Genomic DNA, 15839 nt, shown 5'->3' with positions numbered 1-15839 from the left:
TTTTCAGTGTTTCGGTATATTCAGTGATGGCACTAACCACAAAGTAACCACAAAAAAGGAAGGGGGTTCATTCCCCATTACAGATTTACGTTTTGAGAGTTCTGTGGCCCACTGACTTTTAGGAAATCAATACAGTTTTAATGACATTCAGCAGACCAAAGCATTTAGCAAGACACTGCCTGCTTTAAAAAAAAAAAAAAAAAAAACAATGACCAGGGTGTTTAATCCTGAAGAACTTATATTAAGCAACATGCTGAGCAGTTACGCTAACATGAAGAACCACAGGAGTGAAGTTGTACTTCTTTACTCAGCAGCACTCACATCTAAAGCAAACATCCAGGTATAAGTTTTAATGTCATTCACAATAGCATGACTGTGACAGGAGAATCATTTTTTTTAAATGTGACATAGAAACTTATTTAAAGTAAAACAAATTTGCTGAAAAGGATTACTTACCAAATACATGCTGGTGGAGAATTCTGTGTGGTAGTTAGGGGAGAGTCTGAGTGTTGGGAAAACAGACGACAGATCACAGCCGTGTGTCACCAGGCGAGAACATCACTGAGTTCACCAACAGGAAGAAGCTTTCTGGCTTCGAACTATCAACAATTTCACACTTAAACTGAGCCAAAAAAAAGCATTAAAGGAAGTGTGAGTGTATGCCCTTCTATGTGTGTGTGTGTGTGTGTGTTTTGCATGTTTGCGTGTCACTGTGTCAGTTCTTTGGAGTCTTCGGAGAAATGTTTCCAGAAACAGGAAACGGTGATATCTGTTAGATCTCCTCTCACAGACAGTGACACAACACAAGGTGTCTGTGTTTATGCATGGGTTCCTCCGTTCCATGCATTTGGTCTCCCCTCTTTGGTGATGATTACACGTATGAGTCAGATGCTGTAGGTGGAGGGGGTTTAATATCAAGGTGGTGCACTCGTATAAAAGGCTTCATTGTATTTTTGTCCTGAAGTAACAGGACTGGAGCTGAAACTAAAATTTATGGATCAATCAAAGCTGGTAAAATTAACCACCTAACAGGCAGATGGGTATGGATTTTGAAAAAAAAAAAAAAACCCTCAGAACATAAAATCCCGCTTCTCCGTTCAAAGACTTAGAAAACCCAACTCTGCCTTTTACAGTGTAAACAACTACACAACAATCTACATGTCAGTCATAATAAGTCACAACAAGTTATGTAAACTAGTCATATGGTCTATTTTTGACAATGAAACTTTCACAAAAGTCTAGATTCAACTTTCATACAACATAATTTTTCAAAATAAATTTTCCCTTTTCACTGAAATCAGATGTAATCAAACAGAGATTCTTCCTAGAATGAGTTTTCACATACTTGTTACAAATACCCTGTTTGTTTCATGATCCAAACACTACATGTGAGGTCATTATAAAACAAAGGAATTATATCAGGAACTAGAATGCAATTTGATAACACTGATATCTTAATCACTCTAGAGAAATGTTGAAACTGTTTGAGTTACAGCTGAAATATAGAAATCTAAAAAGTTAGATTCAAACTACTTAAACTACAGTGCAGCCAATACAATGCCCCACAACAGAGATATTAACACATCTGAGGTTTTGAAGACAGATGAGATACTTTCAAAACAAGAAAAGGCTGCAGAGATGAGGAAAATAAGGCACATTTGGAAAAAATGTCATATATGACTTGAAAGAATGAATCAACACACTGGAAAGAGGGGGTAATATAAAGTCTTCTTGGATGACTCCTGAAATAAATCAGAGGGGAGATAGAGCCCAAATGTGGACAATAGGTATTAGTGCTGCATCTTTTTTTTCTCTTTCTCCCATGGTTTGTTTACAAATCCTGTTTGTATATTTCTAGGAGTAACTGTGTAAATGTTGCTATGCCAAGCTTTTTTTTTTATAACTATTATTTCTTTTTCCATTATTCTTGTACATTTGACTGGTGCATACAGTCTTCATTACTTTAATTGTAAGTAGGGGAGAATGGAGTTGGGTGTCACACTCATTAAATCTCCCCACCAGAGGTCACTACTTCTCAAATTGCGGTATGGAAATGTACAGAATTGAGATCAGAGTTTACTAACATAGTCTTCTCTGGAGTCAGACAGCTGAAGTTGAGATAAGAGGACATTTAATGTTTTTCATGTCAAAGTGAAATTATTCAGCTCCTCAGTTTTTTCTTCTTACATGATGGGTTTACAACAAAACATCTGTTAACCTTAAATACTGCTACAGGTTGTATTGTTATTAGCTAGCTAACTAGTTGATACATGGTTGTTAGCTTTGATGCCAACAAGAAATTCCAGTCCAGTCACCACCCTTGTCACACACACATATGTATATGTTATGTACAGTAGGCTGGCCTAAATGTGTGTTTCCTGTCTTTATGTAATCCTTGCTTATTTTCTGTTCAGATGCTCTAAGTTTTGTATTTGTCAACTTTTCAATTCAATCAAACTTTCAAATTTAGTTCTGCCTTCTTGCCCCTTTCTAAAAGATTTTCCCATTAAAATAAAATTATAATTAAGTGTGTGATCATCAACCCTATCCCAGGGATTGTTGTCGCAATGCTTCAGAGTTTCTTAGTTGGTAGTTTTTTACCTCTTTGTTACAATGAACTGAAAAAATGAGAGATACACATTTTTAACTGAATCCGCAAGCTTCAATTTAATGTGGGAATTACGACTGAAAGATGTGTCAATGACAAACATTTCAAGCTAGAGTAAAAAGTGACAAACAACCCTGTTCTTCCCTACATCATCATTACTGATACGGTTAATATGGGTGTTGTTTTTGTTTTTCTATTTCTTATTTCTTTCCCCTAAGTTTTACTTAGGGACACGAAAAAGAGAGTGGTGGGAGACGATGAGTAATGGGTTATAGCTGTGGGTCAGACTCTATATATGTTTTCACTAGATCCACCGGCAGTTATGGCTGTTATTATCATTATTCCAATATGTCCATTAGGGGTGGGCGTATTGATCTAAATATTGACAGTATCGATACCAAGATGAGTATTGGTATCGGATCGATACTAGCGTGATGATATAGATACTGCAGTTTCTCTTATGTCGTCCAGCAATTTACTTTACTTTACTTCCTGTGCAAATGGGAGGGAACTTTTGTTATTTTGCACTTGTGATTTCTTTTCCTGAACAATTGTGGTGGTAGAATAATTATTTTATCACTTAAATACAGTTAAAATGTTGTTTTATTGTTGTGGTTAGTTAAAAAAATATATATAACTTAAGACATTTGTGCTGTGTTTTACCATAATCATAATCAACCAACTCATAGCAAATTCACAAAATCATTCGATGATCATTACATTTTATGTAAAAAGTATCGGTATCAGTATTGGCATCAGCGATATTAGACCTGTATTTACTTGGTATCGGATCCATACCAAAATTCCTAATATCGCCCATCCCTAATGTCCATAAGTCATGACTGAGTGAACAACAAAGGTCATATAGAAACATGTTGGTGATGCTTGATGGGGGTATCTTGTTCCAGGGGTTTACATATACACTGTTAACCTTTTGTTTAGTCTTTATCCTATCCTTACAGAGGAGAACGCTGAGTTAGCAATGGTTTGAGGAAGTCCAAAGCTTGGGTCTTTGGTTAAAATGCAGCCAATCATGTCACTGTTGAAGCTGTGATCTGAATGCTTTGTATATCTAGCTTTTCAATAAAACTAAGATAAATCAATTCAAACTTGTCAATTTTTACTTTTAAGATGTTTTTTTTCTATCACTCCTTTTTTTTTTGAATAGTAATTTGAACAAAAGGAGGGTTACCTGCACAGCCTGATAAAGACTGTGAAACTGTAGGTTTTATTCTGTCAAAATTTGAAAATGCCAATTCTTTCAATGACACTTTAGGACATCAGAAATTTAAATCGAAATAATAACATGAAAATATTGTGGTTATATGAAAGGCCTTGTTCATATCTCCAACATGACGATTAGAATAATACTGATTGTGGTGGTCGAAACTCCTAACAGCGTCCCTTTGAGCAGCTTTAGCAATATGACTCTAAACGATGCTTTTCTCCTTTCCATATCCTTATTCCCTCCATCGTCGGGTTTATCAAGTAGTCGATATTTGAGTGAAATGTTAAACGCAGTGCTATTCTCTCCTATGGCCAACCTATTTTTACACTGCGTCGCTGTTATTTCAGGAAACGAATTTGAGCACAAGCTACTTCCACCCCTGCAGATCTGTGCGCAAAATCGAGCCCAAATATGCGCCGAAATAACGACATTAAATTCATCATTCATGCGCTGTCCCGTAATCGTGAATTATTTAGGTCATCGTGTAAAAATCCAAAGCAACACTAACACAATATTTCCTCTGTGTCTGTTTTCTGGTGAGCCTGCAGCAGCACCCAGAAGTGAACAAAGCGACCCGGAAGCGGTGGTCCGACTGAAGGCAGGCAGAAAGAACATCAAGCTTTTATATTATAGCTGTACTCGCAAGACAATATCTGCAACCAGGACACAAGGTATTTGTGCATGTCTTATCGCCTTTTCACTGCTGCGCATTTCTCCGATACGCGATAACCTCTTAAGTGCGTGCATTGTGCACAAAATGTGATTGCTGTCCTTTGATTCGTCCAAAAGTTGCAGAATGTGAAAAAAAGCAGCCCTCAAAGTGAATTTGGTTAAGATGGCACAGCGTTTTTACGGAGACAGGGCATTGTGCGCCGGTTTAATTCTGACCTCAACGCATTGCTACATTTTGTTTTATCGGGAGTGCTGTATGGGTCGAGCCTGCATCTTGTCCGTTTCCGTGCTGTTTTTGCAGGGCATGGTTGTTGTAGGAAGTGTCAGTTTTTTTAAGAGGTGGGGAGGCCGGGCTATTCAAACCTGCAATTCGCCGTAAACAATCATTCATGCCTTTGACATGATAAACACACCTTTGTGTTCGCGTCGGCCGCTTTTATTCCCCGCTACATCCTCACGACAAAATGTTCATGCTCCTAAATTTTGGGGGTCTGCAGAATATGGCGTCCCGCCTTATAAAAATAAGGCTGCCATTTTTGTTTCTCTTTTGTCTGGAAATGTTTAAAGAAAACTGTCTGAGAATGTCTGAGTCGCACCGGGAGGGTTGATCCGTGAAACCCTCCATCAGTTTGAGTCCGGGGATGCTCTCAAAACGCCTACATGTCCGAAAAGTCAAAGATTAGAAAGTTTTTTTCCTGCGTTTATGTGAAAATTGAAAGCGACGTCTACTTATTTTCAAGAAATCACTCAGACAAAAGGAACGGGGGCTAAATGTCCAAACCAGACGGCTCGGACTCTGTCAAACTATGTTTTTCACACTGATGAATGATTTTATGATTTCTGACCTGTGTCAATTTAAAGGTGACACTGCAAGCCGATTACATAAAAGCATTACTGTAACACAGAAAGTTCACACACTGTCAAAAATATGACATAAAATTAAATAAAAATAACAACTTTGAAATTAACTATTATTTTCATGTCATTGATTTGGTCTTTAACACGAATTATGGTTTAATGTAAATCTTAGTAAAATTTTTAATACATTTTTTTGTGAAATTTCATTTTGGCTGAAGCTCCATGCAGATTCATGTGGCCAACTCATTAGTCTTTATTTTACCTTTAAACCACATCTTCAGTTTTTATTTAGTTAATAGTGTTAAAGCACAATATCTTAAACCTGTGCCTTCAGCTGAACTGGACCACAGGGTTTGAGTAAAAGTTAAAACAATGTACTAAGTAAAGCTTGAGGCGTGATATGACCAAGGTCAAGTAGAGTTCATTTTTACAAATGCTAAATTCTCACCCTCTTTTATTTGTGATAAATTTGTATCTCTCTTTTTAACTTCCAAGATGAAGCCAAATTGTCTAATTCACAACCCCAATTCCCCAAAAGTTTTGAGGCATTGCAAAATCTCTGTAAAACAGATTATGATGTTTTGAGATATGGTTAACCCACTTAAAAAACAAGAAAGAAAGAAAATCAAAATCTTAAATGGTGCCAAGGCAACACATTGCATCATGTTTTGATTTGATTTGATTTTTATTTGTCTTAAACAAGCACATAAAAACAAACAATATTTGTAATAGGAAAAAAAAAGCACATAATGATAAAGTGCGAGTTCGAGAAGGGGCAGAAGGAAGCAAAGTTTATCAAGTTCAGCCCCCCCCCCGTCATATAATTTCATAATTCACACAATCTTAGTATAATAAAACTCAGAAATTGTACTGTTTAATGAAAAAGACATGTAGTCATACATTTTTTGCCAGCAACATGTTTCACAAAAAGTCGCAACAAGGACAGATAAAAAACTGAAAGTTATAAAAAAAACCAAAAAACGGGGAAACATCCCCACACCAATTAGGTTATGTAATGGTAAAGGTAAAAAGGGCTGAGTTTCTTAAAAGTTAAGACAGGAGGAAGTTTGCCACTTTCTCCAGAACTATGACAAGGAATAGGTTTAAAGTTTTGGAAGATTTTCTTAAGCATAAAATTGAAAGTAATTCTGGGATTTTATCATCTACTGCTTATAATATTTTTAAAGATTAAAAGAATCTCTGAATCTCACAACAGACTGATGTGAGATTCAGGCCCTTAAGTGGCAATATATCAAAAAACAAACATTACTCTGTAGTGGAAGTCACTGCATGGACCTGAAATGACTTCCCAAAACCACTATCCGCGAACACAGCTAGACGCTGCATCCTCAAACACAGGTTACAGTTCTGCCATGCAAAGAGGAAAACATTTAAGATGGACTGAGGCAGGGGGGAAACTGTCCTGGGGTCTGAAAAGATTTGACATTCTTTTTGGAAATCACTGACGCTGTGTCCTCCACTCCAAAGACAAGAAGAACCACAGCATGCCCAATGGTGTGGGCCATCAGTAATTTGCACATCTGCAGGGTTTAGATACATGTGTTGGAGTAACATATGCTGCCATCAAGACCATGCCTGCCCCTCCTTTTTTCATCAAGACAACTTCAAACCATATTCTGCATGAACTACGAAATTCATGGGTCTTGCATAAAAAAGTTTTGGCGCTGAAGTGGTCTGCCTGTATTCCTGACTTAACACCCATTAAGAACATCTGGTGCACCTGGAAAGAAAAATAATTTTCAACAAAGAAAACCTCCAACTTCTGAGCTGTTGAAATCCTTTGTTGCGAAAGAGTTTGACAACATTTCACTTTTAAATCTCAAGAGTTTGACTGTTTCATATGTTTTCTCTATTTCCAATAGACATAGGATGATTTGTAATTCATCAAACTGATTTTTCATAAACATTTTAAAAGCATCCTAACTTCCTTTGGAATTGGGGTTGTGTTTGTGCAGCATTCAATGCAGAGAAAATGGTCCTTGACAAATTGAAACCTTCCTGAATTTGATTTTCGTACTCAGCCTTATCCTAAAAAAATAGAATAAGTTTATTAGGATGTAGGCCTTCTAAAACATTTCAAACATTTGTTGGGTTGTCTGGTAATAACAGCAAACTGGCATGAAGTGCGATCCACTTCAGTATCCTAAAGTGTATCTTGAAATAATTTATTTTGGGTATTTAGGGATGTTCACACAATCTGCAGTAATTAGATATAGTGGTTCTTTGGGCTCCACAAATTGTTACCCCAACTTGAAAAAAAAACGATGTAGCTCGGAGGTCCATGCAAAGCAGGACAAATTAATGGAATCTAATGAAATAAAGTTTATATTGACTTTAGGTCAAATGGAAAAGCTCACTCTTGCAGTTAAGATGTCGGTAGTCTGTCATTATGAAATTCAGCTTCAATTTAGCTCTTTAACTCTCCAATGCTTTGAGTCGTATCAAGTCCCCTTCAATGTTAACTGTTGGTTTAATGTGACTTTAATATTTGTTTTAGGATGGCAGAACCTCGATTTAACAACCCGTATTTCTGGCCACCCCCTCCATCCATGCCAGGCCAGGTAAGTCCAACAGCATCATGTAATCACTGTAACAATGACAATTAATTCAATAAATCCATGTGTGAATGTCTCTTCAGCCATTCAGCACCAGTCATACAGTGAAACCAGCTCTCATAGTTAGGGGCTGTCCCAGTTTGTCTTGTAAGGAGTAAGACTTGAGCTTGTACTGTGTCCTGGGATGTGTTTATTGGGGCGTGAATGACATTCACACACGGTGGCTGTTTTCTGTTGAGCATGACCCGTTAACCCTTTCAGCTGGATAACCTGGTGCTCATTAACAAGATCAAGGAGCAGCTGATGGCCGAGAAGATCCGACCCCTACACCTGCCACCTACCTCCACCCCTTCCCAACAGTCTTTGCTGGTGCCCACCTCCTCCCCAGACGGCAGCGCTCAGCATGGGATGTCGGTGCAAAAGCCACAGCCGCAGCAGTTGTCGGGCCACCATCCCCAGCCGCAGGGCTCCGGACAGCCAGACATCGCTCTGCATGCACGCCCTGCCTCCAGCTCTGGACCAGGTAATATCCTCTCTTCATGTTTCAAACACAGCAGCATCAAGTACTGCTACACGTTTCTAGATTTGAAAATTGTGAGATTTTTAGCCTTGTTTACTTTGATCAGATAGTCAAATACTCACCACCGGACAAGGTTACATGTATCAGCAGAATGTCAATGTCTCAAAATTGACTTCACCTGACTCTTCCAGATGGGAGTATGGATGACAAGTCGACAGTGAAGGCAAAAGGACTGTGGGAGGACTGGCACATGAGACAGCTTAGCGAGCAAACTGGACGAATCAACCATCGCTCAGGTACTGAAGTCAGCTGGTCTCTGGTTTATTGTTAACAGAGAAGTATTGGGAAGACTAGTATTACCCTCTGACAGCAATGTGATCCAGCAGAAGAGTTAGACTAAGGCATATAAAAAAAAACAGAAAAGGTACATTGAAGGAAATAGCTGATAAATAAGATGAGTACCTTGTGCAGGTATGATCATTAAGAACGGCCCAGCAGGCTGAGATCCTCAGTAGTCACTGTTGTAGGTGGTTAGATACACTGCCTCCACCTGGATTTAACTAAGAAAATAGGTATGATCCTCCTTTTGGATGATTACTGGATGGGTCGTTGTCTTTCAGCTGGCAACAAGTTATTTAACCCCAACTGGTGCAATTGTTGCTGCTTATTTCTTAAACAACCATGTTGAAAGACACAAAGAAAGACAAAATATGTTAGTCTGTTTGAGAAGTGTCAGATCATTGGCAAGCAGAAAAAAACATCCAAGGAGATTGCAGAAACTACTAAAATTGGGTTAAGAACTGTCCAATACATTATTAAAAACTGGAAGGATAGTGGGGACCCAACGTCTTCAAGGAAGAAATGTGAATCACCACTTAAATGTTTGGTGAAATCAAATGGAAGAAAAGCAACAGTAGAACTCAGAGCTATGGGTAGTTGTGAAAGTAAGAGCATTGCCACACGCACAATGCGAAGTGAACTCGAGGGATTGGGACTGAACAGCTGTGTTGCCTTAAGAAAATCACTAATCAATGAGGTGGACTGGAAATAAAGGCTTCAGTTTGCTAGGAAGCATTGGACTCTGGAGCAATGGAAGAAGGTCATGTGGTCTGATGAGTCCAGTGATGGGCCATCAGGGTAAGAAGAGAGGCAGATGAAGTGATCACCCATCATGCCTCGTGCCTACTGTCCAAGCCTGTGGGGGTAGTGCTATGATCCGGGGTTGCTGCAGTTGGTCAGGTCTAGGTTCAGCAACAGTCTGTGCTCAAAGAATGAGGTCAGCTGACTACCTGAATATACTGAATGACCAGGTTATTTCATCAGTGGAGTTTTTCTTCCCTGATGGGACGGCCATATTCCAAGATGACGATGCCAGGATTCATTGGGCTCAAATTGTGAAAGAGTGGTTCAGGCAGCACAAGACATCATTTTCACAAATAGTTCAGACCTTAACCCCATAGAAAATCTTTGGGATGTGCTGGAGAAGTCTTTGCACAGTGGTCAGATTCTACCATCATCAATGCAACATCTTGGTGAAAAATTGATGCAACACTGGAAAGAAATAAATCTTGTGGTATTGGAGAAGCTTATTGAAACAATACCACAGCAAATGTGTGCCGTACTCAAACCTCAAGGCGGTCCAACAAAATGCTAGAGTGTGTGACCTTTTTTTGGTGGCGACTTTTTTTCTGGCCAGGCAGTGTATTTTAATAGTGCCAAACATCAGATAAGACATTTATTCACTGTTCCTTCAGGCTTGAAGTGGAAAAACAAAGAGAGGATGGTGTATCTGGCAAGCTGCATGCAAACAACACTCAGGAAATGATACGAAGAAAGCCACTTGTTGTTTTTAGGCAGATAGCATGTGAAGATGCTGCACAGATATGCTTGATTAAAGAGCAGCAATTATAATGTTTGACTGATAGAACTTACAAAACTTCTAGATACCCTGACTTGTGGTGAACCCACAAGATAGTGTCAAACCAACGTGCTGGTAACTGTCCCATACCAGTGGTTTTCCACTTTCCAACCAATTTGCCTCAAGTCACACATTCTTTGTACCACATCTGACCATGTTTTAAACTTCTTGTTTCAGGAGACCGAGGAGAGTAGTGTTTTCATGTTTCAGTCCACAGTTTGATTTGTTTCTTCGAAATTGTAAAATCATTGATCAGATTTCTTCAGTGGTGCATCATTCCCAAAAATTAAAAATTAAAAACAAATCTGAATCGCATTGTCATGGATTCAACAACACATGTATCAAATGAACTAGAGCCTACATGAGAAGTATTTCGGGAATAATCAAAAGCCTCTCATGTCAGCTTGCTGAAGGTGTTTTTGGTGACTTGAGTTCTGGTTTCCTCTCCACAGGTCTGGCTCCTTCCTCCCGACCTGACAGCCACAGCACCTCAGAGGCCCTGACCCCCACAACCCCAACCTCCAGCAGCCACAACCGCCTGGGCGGAGCCCCCTCTGTGAACATCATCTCTGGGCTGGCCAGTGGTCCTGGCATGGACCACATGAAAGCTGGAGGCCTGGCTGGACTGTTAGGCCCCCCACCCAAAGCACCCCGAGGACGGAAGAAGATCAAAGCAGAAAACCCGTCTGGTCCTCTGCTGGTGGTGCCCTACCCCATCCTCGCTGACCAAGGCTGCGTCACTGTTGCACCCAAAGAGGGGAAAACCTACAGGTTAGGCATGAGAAGCTGCTGCAGTGGTTATTCTGTTTTAAATCATCACAGGATGGAGGACAAACCTGAAAAAACAGTAAAAATATTTGATTTCAGGTTCTAAAGGATAAAGAGTTCTTTACTTTAAGTTGGAATTGCTTTTAAAGACATTAATATCTATCTGCCACTCACCTGACTCACATTTCTTTACCCTTTTTATTACTCTCAAAAAAATTGCAAATTCCTTCCTGGTATTATTCAGCTGAGCTCTTTCATGAGGTGTTTCTGGTGTTTTCAGTGGCAGAAGTCAAATCATTATCTCAATGGTCCAATTGCCAGCTGCTAGATTTTCTCAGTTCTCTATGTAGTGAAAAAAATTATGTGTGCTGACCTTGATTTCATTTATGGGGCAGGCCCAGCACAGCTCTGCCAGATTTTTTACAACAAATAGGAAACCAACCTGTGAAGTTTAATGTTTATGTTTTTTTTTTTTTAACCAAGATGCAAAGTGTGCCCGCTCACCTTCCTCACCAAGTCTGAGATGCAGATTCACTCAAAGTCCCACACGGAGGCCAAACCCCACAAGTGTCCCCACTGCTCCAAGACATTCGCCAACGCCTCCTATCTGTCCCAGCACCTGCGCATCCACCTGGGGATCAAACCCTATCACTGCTCCTACTGCGAGAACTCGTTCCGTCAGCTGTCACATCTGCAGCAGCACACCAGGTGGGTCCAGCTGTTCACTCACAAAAGGGAAAGTCAACTTGTGGTTAGAAATCTGCAATTTAAGGTTGTGACTGAAACATGAATAAAAATGTTTTAACTATCAAATCTGTTGTCCCACACATCACTTTGTTACTCACTGTCATGAAGAAACTTTTTTTGAATTTAAAAGGATTTGTCTTCTACTTCTGAACCTCTTCTGTTGCCACAGAATCCACACTGGCGATCGGCCTTATAAATGTGCTCACCCCGGATGTGAAAAGGCTTTTACCCAGCTGTCTAACCTCCAGGTCAGTACAACTTGTTTCTGACACTGAAACAGTTCTAACTGAACGAGAAGAGATCACTGCTATTAATAGCTCAGAGACAAAAAAGAGATTTGTTTGTTTTACTGTTAACACTAAAGTCTGTCTGAACAAATCCTGTTTCTCCCTTCACAGTCTCACCAGAGGCAGCACAATAAAGACAAGCCGTATAAATGTCCTAACTGCTACCGTGCCTACTCAGACTCCGCGTCATTGCAGATCCACTTGTCAGCGCACGCCATCAAAAATGCAAAGGCCTATTGCTGTAGCATGTGTGGCCGGGCATACACCTCAGTGAGTAAACCACAAGTTTGTGTTAGTTTTTTTTTCATGCATACCAGAATTTCCCGATTTGCTTTAGACAGGTTTTTCAGATGACTGGTAAGATGGTGATGGCCTTTAGCTCACATGGACTGAAAGTAGATGCATTTCCTGTCAATGTTTTTTAACACATCAGCATGCTCCTGCTCACTGTTAATCCTACATAAAAGTGTGTTTGTACTTTGCAAGTAAAATGTTCTTGTCATACTTTTTGTGAAAGGGATTTAACAAGTTCCAGTTGGAGTAGAACAAGTGTTCTTAATGTTAGGGAAACATTCAAGCCAAGTTAGATAAAAGATCAAAATGTTTTTTTTACTATGTCCTATCATCAAAAATCTCTGTTAGCTAGAAGAGTTGTTTCAGGGGTGATAGAAACCTCAGTCAATATAAACATATACTGCAAAGATTTACTGTTTCCAGCGTCAAGTTTTTTTTTTCAATCTAATAAGAAATTATGATCCCTTTTAAAATGAGCCCTTTTGAATTATGAGTTGCTAATTTTACTATTGGCACACTGTACGGGGGTGAATTTTTTTCTAACTTGGCCGTTCAGAGGACATTAAGATCGCAAGCTCGCCCAATCAGAGGCACAGCTCAGGGTCATGTGACCGACAGGCACCCTATAGATGTAGGCAAAGCCCTTGCCACTACCAATATGGCTGCTATAGCCAATGTGCTTAATTTTCCGCTTCATTAACAGACGGGTGACGTCGGCGAGACTACGTCCATGTTTTATACAGTCTATGGTTAGACCAAGCGTGTACATCAACTCCCTCCAAATTATTTCCTTTGTTGCTGGAGTAACCAAAAGACATTACAGGTGTTCATTTGTAATCTATAGTTTCTAGTAATTGATGTTGATGTAAAGGGATATGAGAGTAAATGTTCACTGTTTTTTTTTTTACATTAAATGTTGGTGAGAAATTCAGAGAATTCATCTGTGACGTCTTAAAAGTCTGAGTGACACAGATTTTAATCTCTTTAAAGTATCCCCAGGATGAAGGAGTTGTACATTTTGTTGGTTTGGTGGCAGCACTTCAGTTTTGGACCCTAACATGTGTTCGCATGTGTTTGCAGGAGACCTACCTTATGAAGCACATGTCCAAACACACAGTGGTGGAGCACCTAGTGAGCCACCAGTCGCCTCAGAGGACCGAGTCCCCCAGCATCCCCATCCGCATCTCCCTCATCTGAGCTCCTCAGCTACGGCAGCAGGTCGGATTCAGAGTCTACCTTAGGCTGGAGCTTATGAGGCCCTGCACCCACAGCCATCTACATAAGGCTTACATTAGCATTATGACAGCTGACATGAGCATTCAGTTAACAGGCTGCCTCCATCCATCTCGACACAGGCCGTCTGTCAAAAATGAGCACAGCGTTATTTTGTGAATGTAAAAAAAAAAACAGCTAGATGTTGTTCGGAGGATTGACTGGCAAAGAATGTCTTGCGTCAGATTAAATAAGCACTTTCGTAAGCGTCATGTAAACTGCCGGATGCATTGGCCATTAGAAATGTTTTAGTTAGGGTTTTTTTTTTCTTCCTCTCTTCCATGAAATGGTTTCCTAAAATGTGCCAGATGATATTTGCCCTAAAAAATGAATTGAGAAAGTAGAAATAAAAAGTTTGCTGGGTGTATTCTGGAGACATCCAAAGATAATCTATAAGCACTTTTAGGCCTTGTGGTTTTGGCTCAAATTGTTTCAATCTTGTCGGATGGAAAATGCCAAAGGGCATTACTCGTGGCAGCTAAGAGTACTGACTTTGTGCTGATAACAGTCTATTTCTGTTACTTTCTTTGTTTATACTCACACATCTACAGGGTCATCTGAAATTAAAGCAAGGCAATCGGTAGATGACAATTAAAACATTAAATGATTGTATTACAAAGTTGTATTATTGACTTTGGGAGAAAAAATAGAGCAAAATGTGTAAGGGAAAAAAAGATGAATGTTTTTTTTTTTTTACTTCCAAAATCTTTCACTCCTTATTTGATGTTCACTTTTATGGCACCTTTATGATCATGAGGTATGATCAGAGAAACACTGCTTTAGAAATTATGTTTTCCTCATGTCCTATGTGCTAGTGCCATATATGAACCTTGCTGAGGTTTTGAGAGGAAGCTGATCTTGTTCTAGTGTGTGTTTGCTTTTTTTACCCAGTTAAGCTTTGACTAGTGTTAGAGGTGGAGAAATTGCACATGTACCAGTGCCAGCTGTGCTCGAATAAGGCCTAATTATGAAAGACACTTGAAGTAAAACGACATTTTACTGGAGTGGTCATTTTTAAGATTTGACATTGGATAAACATTGGACCAAAATGTGAAGTCACTGTACAGCTACTCTGACCCAGTGGAGTGTTTTTTGTTTATCTAAATAAGCTTTACCCATTGGAATAAACTGCAGTATAAGTCATATTCCATATGTCTGTATTTTGAGTTTATGTTGAGGTGATGCCTCTCCTTTTATTTTTTTTTCTCATTAATATTCTTTTATTGTACACAGTATTTTTGTTGTATTTTTACTGTAACTTTAACCTCTGGATGGTACTAATAGGGTACCCTGTGTTCTTCAGGGCACTTCAGAAAGGTGCTACAGCTTGACGTCACGTTGGAGATGGAACTGAGAATAATGTAAGATACATATACAGTATATAGTATGTTTTCAAAAGATTAAAAACTTATTACTCAAGCCACTGGCCTGAAAACATTTACGCCAACAACAGACCCTGCCTCTTCAACCTACTCCCTCTTTTGAGATAACAGGAAAGTGTACATGTTGCTGTACTGTAAAACATGTTACTCATCTAAAGTTCCTCTTTTTTAAGTTTTCATAAACATGATCTGTTTGGGTTTTGTAAAAGTTTATGTATGAACTTTCTGTAATTATTTTAGTCTACTTGTATGTTATTAATATTCATGTTTTATATCAGTTATTTACATGTAAGCCTTAACTGTTTTATCATCCCATTTCCATTACTCTGTATTGTGTTCTGCAGTATTCAGTCGTGTAAACATTTTTATTTTTATCCTTCCGCATGGAGTTCCTGAGCTGTAATCTGTATGATAACTGTTTAACCCATGTTCTCTATGAAATGATATTGCGTAGATTTATTACACTTTTTCCTGTCTTGCATTGTGGTTTCATATACGGTTTCTAGACAACTAAATATGCACAGCCAAGACTGAGAAGTTAAACTAAGGTTATCAATGTTTAAAAAAGGAAAAAAAGCTTTGTATCTTTACCTTGTTTAATAAACAGACTGTTATAAACTCATCACCGATTGCTTGATTCGCATGAAAAGAGTCCACAAGTCAGAAAAAATAACCAAAGGAGAATAAAAGTCAAGTGTTTCTTATTCAT

The 15839-nt window shown here is 39.0% G+C and overlaps 1 protein-coding gene across 2 annotated transcripts; it reads left to right on the top strand.

Annotated features, from left to right (window-relative positions):
- The first annotated feature begins 4212 nt into the window (after window positions 1–4212).
- Window positions 4213–15713, top strand: znf362b (zinc finger protein 362b). Of its 2 annotated transcripts, none has more exons than XM_074681308.1 (9): window positions 4213–4507; window positions 7885–7948; window positions 8231–8465; window positions 8654–8758; window positions 10833–11151; window positions 11632–11856; window positions 12065–12143; window positions 12294–12452; window positions 13557–15713. In XM_074681308.1, exons 2-9 carry the CDS (start codon window positions 7886–7888, stop codon window positions 13671–13673), a joined length of 1302 nt encoding a protein of 433 aa, XP_074537409.1. In that variant the 5' UTR covers window positions 4213–4507; window position 7885; the 3' UTR covers window positions 13674–15713. The 2 variants fall into 2 exon arrangements, with proteins under 2 accessions (XP_074537409.1, XP_074537408.1); XM_074681307.1 differs by having other exon boundaries at window positions 4215–4507; window positions 8204–8465; window positions 13557–15712.
- Window positions 15714–15839: the final 126 nt, after the last annotated feature.

Source organism: Halichoeres trimaculatus, unplaced genomic scaffold, assembly GCF_033239565.1.
Source record: "Halichoeres trimaculatus isolate MK-OKI-2021-1 unplaced genomic scaffold, fHalTri1.1 fHalTri1_scaffold_11, whole genome shotgun sequence".
Classification (NCBI taxonomy): domain Eukaryota; kingdom Metazoa; phylum Chordata; class Actinopteri; order Labriformes; family Labridae; genus Halichoeres; species Halichoeres trimaculatus.
This window is presented reverse-complemented; position numbering and strand designations above follow the sequence as displayed.

Excerpts from the sequence above, each read along its gene's own strand:
- znf362b (XM_074681307.1), top strand. The coding sequence starts at position 7,886 with ATGGCAGAACCTCGATTTAACAACCCGTATTTCTGGCCACCCCCTCCA. Across the intron at positions 8,466-8,653 it reads TGCCTCCAGCTCTGGACCAG|ATGGGAGTATGGATGACAAG; the intron begins GTAATATCCTCT and ends TGACTCTTCCAG. Across the intron at positions 8,759-10,832 it reads ACGAATCAACCATCGCTCAG|GTCTGGCTCCTTCCTCCCGA; the intron begins GTACTGAAGTCA and ends TCCTCTCCACAG.